Below are 17,059 nucleotides of genomic sequence, written 5' to 3' on the forward strand. Positions count from 1 at the left end.
AAAATCTTTGTTTCATGAATGTGTTTAATGGAGAGTGTTGGTGGTTGTGTGGTCTGTGTAAGTGTGTGATGGTGAATGGGTATGCATTTGTTGTCTAATGTAGTGAATGAAAACTAAGTGGCTGTGTAAGGATTGATGAACTGGAAATTAGGAGTGCTTGCAGATCAGAGGCATTCACTGTTTCTGAATAAGTACAATATGGGGCATTAAGGTAGAGGGGGACCAAAGACATACTACTCTAAAGGTCTATGTTCCATGTGCAATCAGCTCACTTGTATGAAATATCAGATGATAAATTACATCATATCTGTTACTTATTCCTGAGAGACTAAGGGTTCACCACCCAGGGACCAGACTCAGAGATGATTATATAATCTGGGTCAGGCAGGAGGCAATGAGGAACCCTCCTGCAGACAGAACTGCATGCAATGGACAAGTCAGGAGTTCTGGGAGAGGTACTGGTATCTTTGCTGTTTCTTTGATTTATATTTGAGATTTCCTTATTTTTTAATGCTTTTTTGAAAGAAGGTATTTTATATAAACAAAGGAACATATGAAATAGTACACACATTTTTATTTTAGCTAGTTGTACAACTTGTTTATTTTAAATATATATAAATAAGGAATAAAAAAGGAGCAAACATGCATTATGGAAATGGTCAGATGTTTTTACTATTTTAAAAATTTACCTGTTATATTATGCATTATATATAACATGTATATTATATTTCTATAAATGCTTTAAGCTTTAAAGGAAAGTATTTTTGCTTAATTATGTCTTTCTAAGCAGATATACGAGTTAAGTCCTAGGGTTGGAAACCTGCACAGTGATTACTAGACCACTGTTCCAATGCTCTTCTCGATCCCTCATCTACATTCAACTCCTATTTTTTAAATTCTCCTAGAACATAAGAGGACAAGTGTAGGAGAAGGGAATGACAGAGGATGAGATGGCTGGATGACATCTCCGACTCAGTGGACATGAGTTTGAGCAAGCTCTGGGAGTTGGTGATGGACAGGGAGGCCTGGTGTGCTGCAGTCCGTGGGGTCACAAAGAGTCAGACCCAACTGAGTGACTGAACTGACTAACTGATGACATTATATACCACATAATTGGTTTGGGTAAAATATAACAGTGGGACATAAATTCCATTGTCCTTCCAAAGACAAATAATTCTTAAACCAAAGAAAGGCAGAACTCAGTGATACTGAAGAGAAATGTGGCTCAAGTAAAATAATCAAACAATATTAAAATTTTTAGGGAATTGGAGTGGGGCCACAGCTCAGATGTGAATGTCTCTGAGGTTACAGAATCCTGACCATGACAGTATTTATGTTATGTGTCTTACAAAACCGTTATGGCAGAATACAAAGTGTGGAAGAGGGTAGGTTAGGGCAGAAAGGACTCATGCAGCAAACAAGCCTTCTTTCTCGCCTCTATGACACTTGCTACCAGCATCTCTGCAACTGGACCTCAAATGCTCTTCATCATCTCCCTGGTATAACTGCAACTTCCAAACAGAAGAATGGTCAGCATTTCAGCATTTAGTTCACAGAGACCCTTGCACCCTCTTTTCCAAAAATCACCACCCTCTCTGTCCCAGCAGGTCCTGAATCATGAACCATCTATCCCTCCTATGCTGAGGTTGGAGGGACTTGAGAGGTTAATGGGGAAGTGAAGACGTCTTACATTCAGAAACTGGCTATAGTCCTGCCCTCTCCAAAGGGGGAATAATAAAGCAATATATTCATCACCTGTGCTTCTTACTTACTACTCTTCTCTAACACAGGACATAACATTTCTGCTGCCGCTAAGTCGCTTCAGTCGTGTCCAACTCTGTGCGACCCCAGAGACGGCAGCCCACCAGGCTCCCCCGTCCCTGGGATTCTCCAGGCAAGAACACTGGAGTGGGTTGCCATTTTCTTCTCCAATGCATGAAAGTGATAAGTGAAAGTGAAGTCTCGTTGGACTCCTAGCGACCCCATGGACTGCAGACTACCAGGCTCCTCTGTCCATGGGATTTTCCAGGTGAGAGGACTGGAGTGGGGTGCCAGTGCCTTCTCTGAACAACATTTCTACATCATTGAAAAACAAAACAAACCAAAACACCCAGCAATCTTGTCAGAAGACAAGTTATGTGAACCACCTAATTGTTAGACCCTTGCTTCGCTTAGAGCACATCATTTTGTTAGTGTTAGACAGAAGCAGCAAAGTGTTAGTCACCCTGTCGTGCCTGACTCTGCGACCCCATGGACTGTAGAGCCCACCAGGATCCTCTGTTCATGAAATTCTCCAGGCAAGAATACTGGAGTGGATAGCCATTCCCTTCTCCAGGATATCTTCCTGACCCAGGGATCAAACCCAGGTCACCTGCATTGCAGGCAAATTCTTTACATATCAGCCATCAGGAAAGCCACAAACATGGTCATAAATACTACACAAGTTGGATTGGAAACAGTCTGATTTAGTTCGGTTGCAAGGGCACTGCAAGGGTACAGTGCTTTGCAAATGTATTGTTGTCAACATTATTTTTTCATTTATATAAAACTGGAGAATATTTCTCAGTCTGTTGGCCTCATGCAGTCCTAGGAAGGTCTGTCTCTTTTCTTGATTACTGAAATCTGCAAAAGGACCAGGAGTTTATCTATAAAACTGGTAAATTGATATATTTACCCTCCATTTCCATTTCCTCTTTCACAGCCAGGAATTTCCCGACATACCTGAGTGATGACTGCTGAGAGCTGCAGTGTGGCTCCTGACTTCACATTCCGAGGACTTTCAGACAACAGGCACGTGCAGCAGGGCCTCTTCCTGCTCTTCCTGCTGGTTTATGGTGTGACTGTGGTTGCCAATGTGGGGATGATCCTGCTGATCAAGGTGGACCCCAGACTGCACACACCCATGTATCATTTCCTGAGCAATCTGTCCTTCTGTGATGTCTGCTACTCCTCTGCTGTCTCTCCCAAGATGCTGGCTGATTTCCTCTCTGAGCATAAAAGGATTCCATTTGACTTGTGTGCCATGCAGATGTATTTCTGGGGGATTTTTGGAGATGTGGAATGTCTCCTGTTGGCTGTCATGGCTTATGACTGTTATGTAGCCATTTGTAATCCACTTCTTTATACAGGTTCCATGTCCAGAAAACTCTGTACCCAGCTAATATCTGTTGTCTATGTGGAAGGTTTGGTAGATTCAGCAATCCACACCTGTTGTACATTTCGATTATCATTTTGCAGTTCTAATGTCATCGATCACTTTTTCTGTGACTTCCCAGCCTTGCTAGCCCTCTCGTCCTCAGATACATCCATCAATGAGATAATGCTGTTCATATCCAGTAGCTGTGTTGTGGGGACCAGCATTATCACTGTCCTCCTCTCCTACACCTACATCATAGCAACCATCCTTAGGATGAATTCAGCCGAGGGGCGACGCAAAGCTTTCTCTACCTGTGCCTCCCATTTAACTGCTGTGGCTGTATTTCATGGCACACTCCTGTTCATGTATTTCAGACCCAGCTCGAGTTACTCCATGGACACAGACAAAATAGCCTCTGTCTTCTACACAGTTGTCATCCCCATGCTAAACCCACTGATTTACAGTTTAAGAAATAAGGATGTGAAAGTTGCCATAGAAAAAGTAATCAGTACTAAACTGTGTTCTGAGTGATACAGTGTTTTCAACCGAAACTACATATGTAAAGATTCTGAGAGCGGAAGCTCAGGTACTGCTAGATGCTTGTGGTCTCATCATTACAGTCTTCTGGATATTCCCATTACTTACCTCTGTGCCTAAATTGAGTGTTGAAAGTAGTCATCAGTTATCTTAATGTCTTCAGACTAAGAAAGGGGAGCAATATGGTCACTTTGCTGTTTTTCAGAGAGGGTCTTTTTATACCTCTTTCCTTGGGTAAGCCTCCTGTGAGATAGCACTCACCGAGCAATCCCTCCACCTATGTCAATTCAAATTACCATCCTATGATTCCAGTACATTTTTTAAACAACAGGTTTAATAAAGTTGCTAAGCAATAAGGGAATATTAGTAGGTCAAATAGTTTTTTTGTACATGTTTTATGTACTTGTATCACCCTATAACTCTGTCATCATAGTATGTAAAATTGTAGAGGTAGTGAATAAATACTTTCATATATAAATAAATTCATAAAAAATAAGAATAAGTGTAAAATCATGTGTTGTATCTCAAACCTCGATAAATGCAAGTTCCTTTCCTTTCTCGTTCACCCGTTATCTATTTTGATATTTATATTGCTGGGCTTCAGAATGCCATTCAAAAACACTTATTGATTAAATGAGCGAGGGCCCCTTGCAGTATCAAGCAAAGGAGTCCTTATAAATTTACCAAATACACTAGCAAGAACCCCTCCCTTTATTTCACTTTATTCTAGTATATTTACTGTGCCTCGCAGGTGGTAAAGAACCTACCTGCCAGTGCAGGAGGAATAGAGATGTGGGCCTGATCCTTGGGCTGGGAAGATCCCCTGGAGGAGGGCATGGCAACCCACTTCAGTATCCTTGCCTGGAGAATCCGATGGACAGTCAAGCCTGGTGGGCTTTAGTCCATGGGGCTGTTAAGAGTCAGGCACAACTGAAGCTACTTAGCTCACACGCATATTCACTGTAAAAGAAATATATCTCTGTTTCATGCCTCCAGCCTCAGTTGAGTGAGTAAGAGACAGGGTTCACAGGGATTGGCAGACCTTCTTGAATAGTCTATTCCTTATAAGTCTACCACTAAGCAGACTCAGAATCATATGCACTAGACTGCTACTGCTCTGCAGAGGCTGGCGATCGTCCTGCGGAGGTTCTATCTTGCCAATATTGCAGAGACCAGACCCAGTGTTCTTCACAGAGGCACAGAAACTCATGATTGGAAGTTGGGGGATGAAGAACCTGGATCTTCTTTAAAGGACATTGGAAAAGACAACTCCACCTCTTGAGGTGCTCCTAGCATTAGCCTTTTGCTGTCATTATTTTTAGTCACAAAGTCGTGTCTGACTCTATTGTAGACTGCCAGGCTCCTCTGTCCATGGGATTTCCCAGGCAAGAATATTGAAGTGGGTTACAATTTTCTTCTCCAGAGGGTCTTCCTGACTGAGGGATTAAACCCGTGTCCTTTGCATTATTAGCCATTATCTCAGTTAATATTAAAAAAAAAAAAAAACCCAATTGCTATCTTTTAAATGAAAGAGAAAGTTATCATCTTAAGTATTGGTATACAGGAAAACAAGAAACAAACATAAGGTAATGTTTAGAATTGTATTATATTTGCAGTGATTGATATTGTCTCTCTGTGTATCTGCGACATGTACTGGAACTTTATTCTAAACAAAATTTTAGTAGTAGTCATCATAAAGAGCTGAATGTTAGGTAATTCTAGTATTTATTCCAGTAATTTATTTAAGTTAACTGCTTATTTATCCACTTATTAAAAAAACATAGCACTATGTCAAGCCATCAGGACTGTTTATGTTGCTGTCAAGAAAGAATCCTGTAAACACACTTTTCAAAGTCTGGAAACACAGTAATGGGATCTACAAGGTTGGCCCTTAGATCCTCTTCCCTAACATTATATATCCCTTCGGTGTACATGATGTGTTGTATGTTATGTACCTCACATATCATAAGCCTGAAACAACATATTAAAATGAAAATGTCAGCACGTTATTTGTCAGCAGTGACTTATTACACAAAGTCTAAAGAGGAGAAACACGTTTTCTTGTTGTCCATGTTGCTCAGTGGCTGTCGTGTCTGACTCTCTGGGGCCCCAAGAACTACAGCATGCCAGGCTCATCTGTCCTCTACTATCTCTCAGAGTGTGCTCAAATTCATGTCCATTTTGGGAATGACTCTGCCTAACCATCTCATCCTCTGGGTCCCCTTCTCCTCCTGCTTACAGTCTTTCCCAGCACCGGGCTCTTTTCCAATGAGTCAGTTCTTTGCATCAAGTGGGCAAAGTTTTGGAGCCTCAGCTTCAGCATCAGTCCTTCCAATGAATATTCAGAGTTGATTTCCTTTAGTATTGACTGGTTTGATCTCCTTGCAGTCCAAGGAAGTCACAAGAGTCTTCTCTAACACGACAGTTCAAAAGCATCAGTTCTTCACCACTCAGCCTTCTTTATGGTCCAACTCTCACATCCATACATGACGACTGGAAAAACCATAGCTTTGACTACACAGGTCTTTGTCAGCAAAGTGATGTCTCTGCTTTTTAATAATCTGTCCAGGTTTGTCATCCCTTTCCTTCCAAAGAACAAGCATCTCTTAATTTCATGGCAGCAGTCACTGTCCCCAGTGATTTTGGAGCCCAGGAAAATAAAATCTGTAATTGTTTCCACTTTATCCACTTCTATTTGCCAAGAAGGTCAGTTTACATTCCAATCCAAAAGAAGGGCAATGGCAAAGAATGTTCAAACTGCCACACAACTGCACTTATTTCACATACTAGCAAGGCGATGCTAAAAATCCTTCTCCTAGGTTTCAACAGTACATGAATAGAGTGTCTAGATGTAAAAGCTGGATTTGGAGAATGCAGAGGAACCAGAAATTAACTTACCAACATCTGTTGCATCACAGGAAAAGCAAGATAATTTCAGAAAAACATCTGCTTAAATGACTACACTAAAGCCTTTGACTGTGTGGATCACAAAAAACTGTGGAAAATTCTTAAAGAGATGGAAATAGCAGACCACCTTACCTGCTTCCTGAGAAACCTATATGCAGGTCAAACAGCAATAGTTAGAACCAGACATAGAACAACTGATTGGTTCAAAATTGGGAAAGGAGTACGTCAAGGCTATATATTGTCACGCCACTTATTTAACTTACATGCAGAGTACCTCATGTGAAATGCTGGGCTGGATGAATCATAAGCTGAAATCAAGATTGTTGGCAGAAATATCAACAACCTCAAAAATGCAGATGATATCCCTCTAATGACAGGAAGTGAAGAGGAACTGAAGAGCTTCTTGATGAAGGTGAAAGAAGAAAGTGAAAAAAAACAGTTGAAAACTCAACATTCAAAAAACTAAGATCATGGCATCTGGTCCCATCACTTCATGGCAAATAGATGGGGGAAAAATGGAAACTGACAGACTTTATTTTATTGGGTCCCAAAACCACTGTGGATGGTGACTGCAACCATGAAAGTAAAAGAAGAAAAGCTACGACAAGCTTAGAGTATTAAAGAACAGAGACATCACTTTGCCAGCAAAGGTCTGTATAGCCAAAATATGGCTTTTCCAGTCATTATGTACAGATGTAAGAATTGTCAATAAAGAACACTGAATCCAAAGAATTGATGTTGTCAACCTGTGGTGCTGGAGAAGACCCTTGAGAGTCCCTTGGGCAGCAAGGAGATCAAACCAGTGAATCCTAAAAGAAATCAGTCCTGAATATTCATTGGAAAGACTGATGCTGAAGCTGAAGCTCCAATATGTGGGTTACCTGATCCAAAGAGTCAAATGTTTGGAAAAGACCTTTAATTTGGGAACGACTTAAGGCAGGAGGAAAAGGGTACAACAGAAAATGAGATGATTGGATGGCATTCAGTTCAGTTCAGTTTAGTTGCTCAGTCATGTCCGACTCTTTGCAACCCCATGAACCACAGCACGCCAGGTCTCCCTGTCCATCACCAACTCCCAGAGTCCATTCAAACACACGACCATTGAGTCGGTGATGCCATCCAACCATCTCATCCTCTGTTGTCCCCTTCTCCTCCTGCCCTCAATCTTTCCCAGCATCAGGGTCCTTTCCAATGAGTCAGCTCCTCACATCAGGTGGCCAAAGTATTGGAGTTTCAACTTCAACATCATTCCTTCCAATGAACACCCAGGACTGATCTCCTTTAGGATGGACTGGTTGGATCTTCTTGCAGCCCAAGGGACTCTCAAGAGTCTTCTCCAACATCCCACACTTGCCTTCTCCCACAGAGTCCAAAATTCTGTTCTATACTTATGTGACTATTTTTATGTTTTGTATATAGGGTTATCATTACCATCTTTCTAAATTCCATATATATGCGTTAGTATATTGCATTGGTCTTTATCTTTCTGGCTTACTTCACTCTGTATAATGGGATGCATGAGACAAGTGCTCGGGCCTGGTGCACTGGGAAGACCCAGAGGAATCAGGTGGAGAGGGAGGTGGGAGAGGGGATCGGGATGGGGAATACATGTAAATCCATGGCTGATTCATGTCAATGTATGACAAAAACCACTACAATATTGTAAAGTAATTAGCCTCCAACAAATGAAAATAAATGAAAAGAAAAAAAAAAGACAAAAAGTCTTTTCCAACACCACAGTTCAAAAGCATCAATTCTTTGGTGCTCAGCTTTCTTGATAGTCCAATTCTGACATCCATACATGAAAAACCATAGCCTTGATTGGACAGAACTTTGTTGACAAAGTAATGTCTCTGCTTTTTAATATGCTATCTAGGTTGGTCATAACTTTCTTTCCAAGGAGTAAGCGTCTTTTAATTTCATGTCTACAATTACCATCTGCAGTGATTTTGGAGTTCAGAAAAATAAAGTCAGCCACTGTTTCCACTGTTTCCCCATCTATTTGCCATGAAGTGATGGGACTGGATGCCATGATCTTAGTTTTCTGAGTGTTGAGCTTTAAGCCAGATTTTTCACTCTCCTCTTTCACTTTCATCAAGAGGCTCTTAAGTTCTTCTTCACTTTCTGCCCTAAGGGTGGTGTCATCTGCATATCTGAGGTTACTGATATTTCTCCTGGCAGTCTTGATTTCAGCTTGTGCTTCCTCCAGCCCAGCAAGTTTCTCATGATGTACTCTGCATATAAGTTAAATAAGCAGGGTGACAGTATACCACCTTGATGTACTCCTTTTCCTATTTGGAACCAGTCTGTGGTTCCATGTCCAGTTCTAACTCTTGCTTCCTGACTGACTCAATAGACATGAATTTGAGAAAACTCTGGGAGATGATGAAGGACAGGGAAGCCTGGTGTGCTGCAGTCTATGGGGCTGCAAAGAGTTAGACATGACTTAGTGAGTGAACACCAAAATTTGCCATGAAATGTTGGGACCAGATGCCATTATCTTAGTGTTTTGAATGTTGAGCTATAAGCCAGCTTTCACTCTCCTCTTTCACCTTCATCAAGAAGCTCTTTAGTTACTCTTAACTTTCTGCCGTCAGAGTGGTATCATCTGCACTTCTAAGGTTGTTGATATTTCTCCTGGAAATTTTGATTCACCTTGTGATTCATCCAGCCCAGCATTTCTTATGATGTATTCTGTGTATAAGTTAAATAAACAAGATAACAATATAGTGTCTTGTCATACCCCTTTCCCAATTTTGAACTAGTCATTGGTTCTATGTCTGGTTCTATCTGTTGCTTCTTGACTCCCATGCAGTTTTCTCAGGAGACAGGTAAAGTATTCTGGTACTCCCATCTGTTAAAGAAAATAAATAAAGTAGTCTTGTTTAGGCTTCAGAGACAAAGCAGAGCAGGCCTCTGACTTTGCTCTAACCTACCTGGACACCGCCCTGACTGGGGGTGACTGGGAGTGACTGCTGAGTGCAGGACTTGCAGCACAAAGATAAGATGTGGGAGGGATCCTGAGATAGTTGAGTCCCTGGAGGCGGCCTGACCAACCAAGCCCCAGGCTTCACCACATTGCAGGTTTTCCATGGCAAAACCAACAGCATTATCTTGAAACCAGGCTTGCAATTTGGTCCCAGATTGATGAATATATCCGTTTGAGTCTCCGGGGATTATAAATGAGAACCAAAGGTCAGTCTTTGATGTCTCACCCACAGAGCAGAGCGGATGTGCTGCCTGGGACCTTTTCCCATTTGGGACTCCAGACGTGCTGTGACATGGGACTTCCCAGCCCTGTTTAAGTCTGGATGTTGGTCAAAACCCAGTTTGGTGATGTATTCTCTGCTCTTCCTATTTATCTTTTCTTTTAATGTTAGTGTCCTGAAAGTAAGCTAGATAATTCTCTAATAAATATCTGCATTATTTATTTGTATATACTGAGTGGCTTACTTTGTTAACAAATCCTTTGAACCTGAGATGGAAGTGAAAACTTTCGGCAAAACACTATCACTTTCAGTTTTTTCCGCAGTTTTTCGTGATTCACACAGTCAAAGACTTTAGCACAGCCAGTGAAGCAGAAGCAGTTTTTTTTTTTTGTTTGTTTGTTTTTTAATTCCCTCGCTGTGTCCATGACCCACCTATTTTCTTTTATAACCTCAAATAACTGATTTTTTTCCTCAGGATATTTTATAAGTCAGTACCTCTTAATTATTGTCCAAACCCTTTCCACATTCAATGTACTTTCTTAAAGACCTAGCAAAGATATTCATACATATTAAAAATAAATTTATTTGTGTTATGCAAAATTGGATTCTCTGGTCATCAATTACATATAAGGTGCTGAGATGCTTGGTCACTCAGTAGTGTCTCACTCTTGGTGAGCCCATGGACTGTTGCCCGCCAGGTTCTTCTGTCTATGTAATTCTCCAGGCAAAAACACTGGATTTCCATCTTCAAGGGATCTTTCTGACCAGGGATTGAACCATAGTCTCCTTCATTGCGAGTGGATTCTTTACCATCTACCCACTATATGTTTAAGGAAAATAGACTTTACTTTTTTCCTTTAACTTTTCACCTAATGACGCTGCATTAATGCCTTTACAGATGATAAGGAAATCAGGAATTTTGCATTTGCTTCTGTTTATTTTTATTTTAACATAATGATTAAAATGTAAGAGAGGTGAGTATTCAATCTGGATTTTTTTTAGGTGGGGTTCAGTTGCTTTACAATGTTGCGCTAGTTCTCCCGTGCATTAAACAAATCACCCATGTGTGTGCATGCATCCCCTCCCGCTAACCCTCCGCTCCGGCACCGCATCCCTCTAGGTCACCACAGGTACCATGTTGAGATTCCCGTGCTGTGTAGCAGGCTGCCACTCGCTATCTGCTTTACACAGGTTGCACAATCATGTAAAGCTTACTAAGTCCCTCAGGGACGAGCCCTGAAAAGAGATGATATCATTCACAGCACCAGGTCATCAGTGGCATCTTCAGGATCCACCTTTATCCACGTCAGAGGCAGGTCATCCAGTGTTTCAGATTTCACTACACATCCCATCATCATATCATGTTTGCAGTTCTTTGCCCTTAGGACTGGTTTTTCCAGACTCTGTATTCATTCAATGTCTGAGCTGAGCAGAGGTTACTTCACAGTGATCTATGTTGGACACACCATTCCCAAATCCGTCCAAATGCCTGAAACCACCCTAATGATGCAATTCCCTGGTTGCACCTTGCCAAGAAATGATTTGGCTAATTAATCCCAGAGTACTTTTCTTATGCAATTCTGTGGTCCTGTCCCCAGGGCCATGGTTGAAATGACACATTTAGCTGCAAAGGAAACAATGTCTATCTTTTGTGATGAACTCATGCACTTAGGACATTTCCTGTTCCATATTTGAGACAAAACATTTGCCTCTCATCGCCTTCAGGCTACCATTCCATTCTTCCCCACCGAAAGCCAGCATTTCCCATACCCTACCTTCACATTGATCTGTACTGGAAAAATTCTACTTTTAATTTATATTTTATATTGGGTTAGAGTTGATCAACAATTTGTCTTAGTTTCAGTTGTACAGCAAAGTGATTTGTAATACAAATCCATGTATCTATTCTTTTTCAGATTATTATCCCATATAGGTTATTACATAGTATTGAGTTCCCTATACTATAGAGTAAGACCTTGCTGATTACCTAGCTTATACATAGTAATGTGTTTATGTTGATTCCAACCTTCTAACTTATCCTCTCCTCTGACAAAACTACTGTTACAGATAGTTCCCACTGCAATTAATGCAACTTTGATGTAATTTATAATGCAGCATACATTTTACTACTGAAGGCTTTCCTCTCTCTCGCTAGTTAACCCTCTCCCTGACTACTCAACCTCAACTTTGAGTTTAATACTTTATTTATATTTTCCAGTCTTATTTCCTCTCTGAGTCATCTATCAGCATCTCATCCAGGTATCATCCCAACAATTTTAGGCTTCATTTACCATCTCTGACTCTCATTGCATGGCCTCCTTCAGTAACCGTGTGTAATGAGATTGTAACTTCAGTTCAGTTCAGTTCAGTCGCTCAGTCGTGTCTGACTCTTTGCTACCCCATGGACTGCAGTACGCCAGGCCTCCCTGTCCATTACCAACTCTTGAAGTTTACCCAAACTCATGTCCATTGAGTCGGTGATGCCATCCAACCATCTCATCCTCTGTTGACCCCTTCTCTTCCTGCCATCAATCTTTCCCAGCATCAGGGTCTTTTCAAAAGAGTCAGCCCTTCCCATCAGGTGGCCAAAGTATTGGAGTTTCAGCTTCAACATCAGTCCTTCCAATGAATATTCAGGACAGATTTCTTTCAGGATGGGCTGGTTGGATCTCCTTGCTGTCCAAGAAACTCTCAATAGTCTTCTCCAACACCAACCACAGTTCAAAAGCATCAATTCTTCAGCACTTAGCTAGGATTGCAACTTAGGTCAGTTCTTTTCTCACAGTTCCTTCTTTCTACTCTGCAGTTCGTATCCCCACAAATAAGCATAACCACTGATGATAGTTAGGTCATATACAGAATGATAGAAGCCATGAGCTCATACTGGCGAAAAGTTAGTTAGCAGCTCTCATTGATTTGATAAGTATGTGGCTCTTTCTTCAGAGGCAGCAAATTTAACTTAGCTTGAAAACCTCTCTAGAAATAAGCTATGAACTGGAGAAGCAGTTTCAACAACATTGTGTCTATATGAACACTCAACTTACAGTAACTGTGACCTTCTACAAATCACTTCCTCCATGGGCCTCATTTTTTACTGGTCAAAAGAGAGTTATGAATGCAATAACCATTATTGAACATTCCAGCTACCACAAGCTGTATCTATGTTGATATGACTCTATCAATGATTTCTATTTGGAATGATTAAAAAACATATAACAGAGGGATGGGGAGATATATATATATATATATATATATATATATATATAATTATAATATATATTTAAATATGTATTCTTTCTCTACACACACACACACACATATATATATATATATATAAATATATATATATATAAATATATATATATATATATTTACCAATGGAAGTCAAAAATTGCATCTCCAGTCCAGTGGGTTACAGGAGGCCCAATCCCATCAATCAAGCCCAATTAACTGACCTATGCTGAATTTTTACTTTGAGACATTTTGTTAAAAGGGATATTCATATAAGTTGATTTCCAGCTTTTTGAGTCATCAGGGAATCAGATATTCTACACAATGGACAGGGTTGAAAAGGCAGACAACAATAAGTGTTGTTTAAGTTGTGGAAAGGCTTCCCTGGTAACTCAGATGGTAAAGAATCTGCCTGCAACAGACCCGGGTTCATTCCCTGGGTCAGGAAGATGCCCTGGAGAAGGGAATGGCACCCCAGTCCAGTATCCTTGCCTGGACAATTCCATGGACAGAGGATCCTGGTGGGCTACAATCCATAGAATCGAAGAGTTGGACATGACGGAGCAGCTAACACAGATGTGGAAAACCCAGAAGATTCACACTGAAAAGTCATAGTGGAGGTGTGAACTGACATAATTTATAGAAAACCATATGAGTGTTTACTAAATCTAAATTTTATTTTAAGTTTTAAGTAGTTACCTATTCAGTATTACGTTTAGGGGCATCACTGGCATCAAGGAAGTTTGTTTAGTGTCAGGGAGTGTTTGACAGGAGGATTCCTACATGCTGTCTCTCATGAGTCCTTTGTGCCTCTTCAAGTGGAACAGCACGCTGCTCCCAGGGACTGAGGTCATTGTGTGAGGCAGGCTTGGTCTCCTTTAGTGAACATTCTCTTTAGGACAAAACTGCTTAGTCTTGCTCCCCTTTCTTGAGACATGGATTGTCTCCTGACCTTGTGACTAACATTACCCCTTGTTCCCTTGGTAACGGTTGCTGCATGTTTGGTTCTCTGATCTCTATCATTCCCGAAAGAAGTTTCTTGTACCACAGCCTATATATACTCATAGAAAAATCATTAAAGCACCTTTGCTCCATCAGAGCGTAGGTCCCCGTGTCTTTTTTGTCTCTCTCTCTCTCTCTCTTTTTTTCTGGCTGATTCTCTGGAGCGTGGAGACCCATCGTGCTCACTTTCCTGCCCGGGCTTCTAAGACCCCCCGAGAGGGACTGAGTGATGCAAGTCCTGTGTCAAGGGCTTTAATGGTCGTCTGTGTAAACCACGGAATATCAGCCTCTTTCTCTCTTTTAGTTTCTTATCGTTAACTCCTTACCACCAGGTTCTGGTCCATTAAAGGACCCCAAAAGTTTAAATGCAGATTTTATATCTCAATTGTTTGTCTCCAAAGTCTTGCATTTTACATTCTACCTTCGTCTCTCCCTCTGTGCCCTCATGATTCAAAAAGGTATTCTCTGTTAATGCCCAAATCTTTGGGGAAGCAATTTAGGTTATTCAACTGTCAGTAGCATACTGCTATCCATGTTAGAGATTTAGGAAGAGTTAGTCATCATGGCCTGGATGGGCAGTCAGCTTTATGAAGATAAGATGGGGTTCTGTCTAAATAGAGTGTAGGCTGAGGAAATGTGGTGTTCTTAGAGAAAGAGAAGCATCTGAGAAAAATATGTCTAGAAAGAAATCAGATTATGGTGATGATGGTTAACTTCCCTCCCTCCAAATACACAACAGAGAAATAGAGAATGGAATTAAATTCTTAATGACAACAAATATATCATTTTCCTGTACAAACATGCTGAAATACTTTTAGCAATTACATAGAGTTTTTGAGATTTGTCTTGCTAATATCTGCCACAGAACTACATTTGGTATTTTCATATTGAGGTCATCACAAGAAAAGGCATTAATAATTGTAACAGAAATCTCTTTTCTGAAAATTATTAATTTAATTGAATTTTGTCTGAAGAATATTCTAGCCTTATAGACACTGTGGGGGAATACTATAACAATTAACAATATGAAGACATAAAAAAAATAACTAAAAATCATTTGTTTTGTATGTATTACAAATTAGGATTAAGATAAAATATGAAATTTACTAAATGACTGGAATGCATGAACTGGTACATGTCTTGCACATCTTTTCTTGTTTGCTCACATTTTACATTTACACATCTGTGGCAATTAACTGCATTAAGACTGAAGGTGTAGAGCTAATATATATGATTATAGTATATTTGGGGAGAATATTTATCAACTACATGTGTCTAAAGAACAAATAGCAACTTGTGCTCAAAAGTATACAGCGATGACCCACACGTGTGATAAAACATTACAGTAGATGGATAATGCAGAGATCACCTCCTCGAAACTGTCAAGTTGTACAATGTCAAGGGACACCACTTTCTTTACTTCCTATTCCTTTCCAAAACTACGACGAAGTAGTCCCCCCCATCACTTTCTCTTCACCCCAACATTGATTATGTTCGTGTCCATGTGATGTAACTAAAACAGACGCCCTCCCAGGGTGACAAAGCTTCCTAGTTGCTCCGCTCTGCTATCGGTCACTGTTGGATCCCTCCTTGGTTTAGAAATGGGACTTGTATGATCCATCAGTCCTCTCAGAAATCTAGGAGCCATATGTCATTGTTTTCTGAGTTTGCAAGTGTCACTTTAACATAAACAAGCCATTACATCTGAGAGACTACTTAGAGTTATATTTTAAGACAAATTTGTTTCATTGTGCTGTATTCAGGAATCTATTTTTGAGCTATTTCTATGGAAGCAAATAGACAATGACTACAGAATTGCAAAATATTATTCCCTCTGGGCTTCAATTTCTGTTCCATATTGTGAGGTTATTAGGCCAGGACATATGTGATAATATGTCAAATCTATAAAAACATGCAGTGAAAATTAGATAATATAAAATGAGCATGGTGAAAAAGCAAAAATTGCAAGGTTTATGTCATTTTAACACTCTTTGCTCCTAAACATAATTTATAGAATTTATTTATTTATTTTTAGGATTTTACTTTTATTTATTTACTTATTGGCCTGCCATGTGGCATGTGGGATCTTAACCCACACCCAGGGCACCAACCGGAACCCTCAACCTCTGTGTTAGAAGTGCAGAGTCTTAACCACTGGACCACCATGGAAGTTCCCACATATAATTTATTTTAAGAAATAAATTATCTGGCTTTGATAAATTATGTTGTTTTTGTTCAGTTGTTAAGTCGTGTCCATCTCTTTGTGACCCCATGGACAGCAGCACGCCAGTCTTCCCTGTCCTTCACCATCTCCTGGAGCTTGCTCAAACTCATGTCCACTGAATCGGTGATCACATCCAACCATCTCATCCTCTGTCATCCCCTTCTCCTTCTGCCTTCAATCTTTCCAAGCATCAGAATCTTTTCAAATGAGTTGACTCTTCACATCAGGTGGCCAAAGTATTGGAGTTTCAGCTTCAGCATCAGTCCTTTCCATGAATATTCATGATTGATTTCCATTAGGATTGACTGGTTGATCTCCTTGCTGTTCAAGGAACCCTCAAGAGTTTTCTCCAGCACAGTTTGAAAGCATCAGTTCTTTGGTGCTCGGCTTTCTTTATGGTCCAACTCTCACATTCATATAAAACTACTGGAAAAACCACAGTTTTTACTATATGGATCTTTATCAGCAAACTGATGTCTCTGCTTTTTAACATGCTGTGTAGGTTTGTTATAGCTTTTCTCCCAAAGAGAAAGTGTTTTTTAATTTCACAGCTGCAGTCACCATCTGCAGTGATTTTGAAGCCCTAGAAAGTAAAGTCTCTCACTGTTTCCATTGTTTCTCCATCTATTTGCCATAAAATAATGGGACTGTATGCCATAATCTTAGTTTCTTTGAATGTTGAGTTGTAAGCCCGCTTTTTCACACTCCACTTTCATCTTCATCAAGAGACTCTTTAGTTCCTCTTCACTTTCTGACATAATGGTGGTGTCATCTGCATATCTGAGGTTATTTATATTTCTCCTGGCAATCTAG

The 17,059-nt window shown here is 40.3% G+C and overlaps 1 protein-coding gene across 1 annotated transcript; it reads left to right on the forward strand.

The window, feature by feature from the left end:
• The first annotated feature begins 2,728 nt into the window (after positions 1-2,728).
• On the forward strand, positions 2,729-3,667 carry LOC133064502 (olfactory receptor 5W2-like). Its single transcript, XM_061154749.1, has one exon. The coding sequence runs from the start codon at positions 2,729-2,731 to the stop codon at positions 3,665-3,667; it is 939 nt and encodes a 312-aa protein (XP_061010732.1).
• Positions 3,668-17,059: the final 13,392 nt, after the last annotated feature.

Source organism: Dama dama, chromosome 1 (assembly GCF_033118175.1).
Source record: "Dama dama isolate Ldn47 chromosome 1, ASM3311817v1, whole genome shotgun sequence".
Classification (NCBI taxonomy): Eukaryota; Metazoa; Chordata; class Mammalia; order Artiodactyla; family Cervidae; genus Dama; species Dama dama.

Coding starts and splice junctions, on each gene's coding strand:
- LOC133064502 (XM_061154749.1), top strand. CDS start 2,729: ATGACTGCTGAGAGCTGCAGTGTGGCTCCTGACTTCACATTCCGAGGA.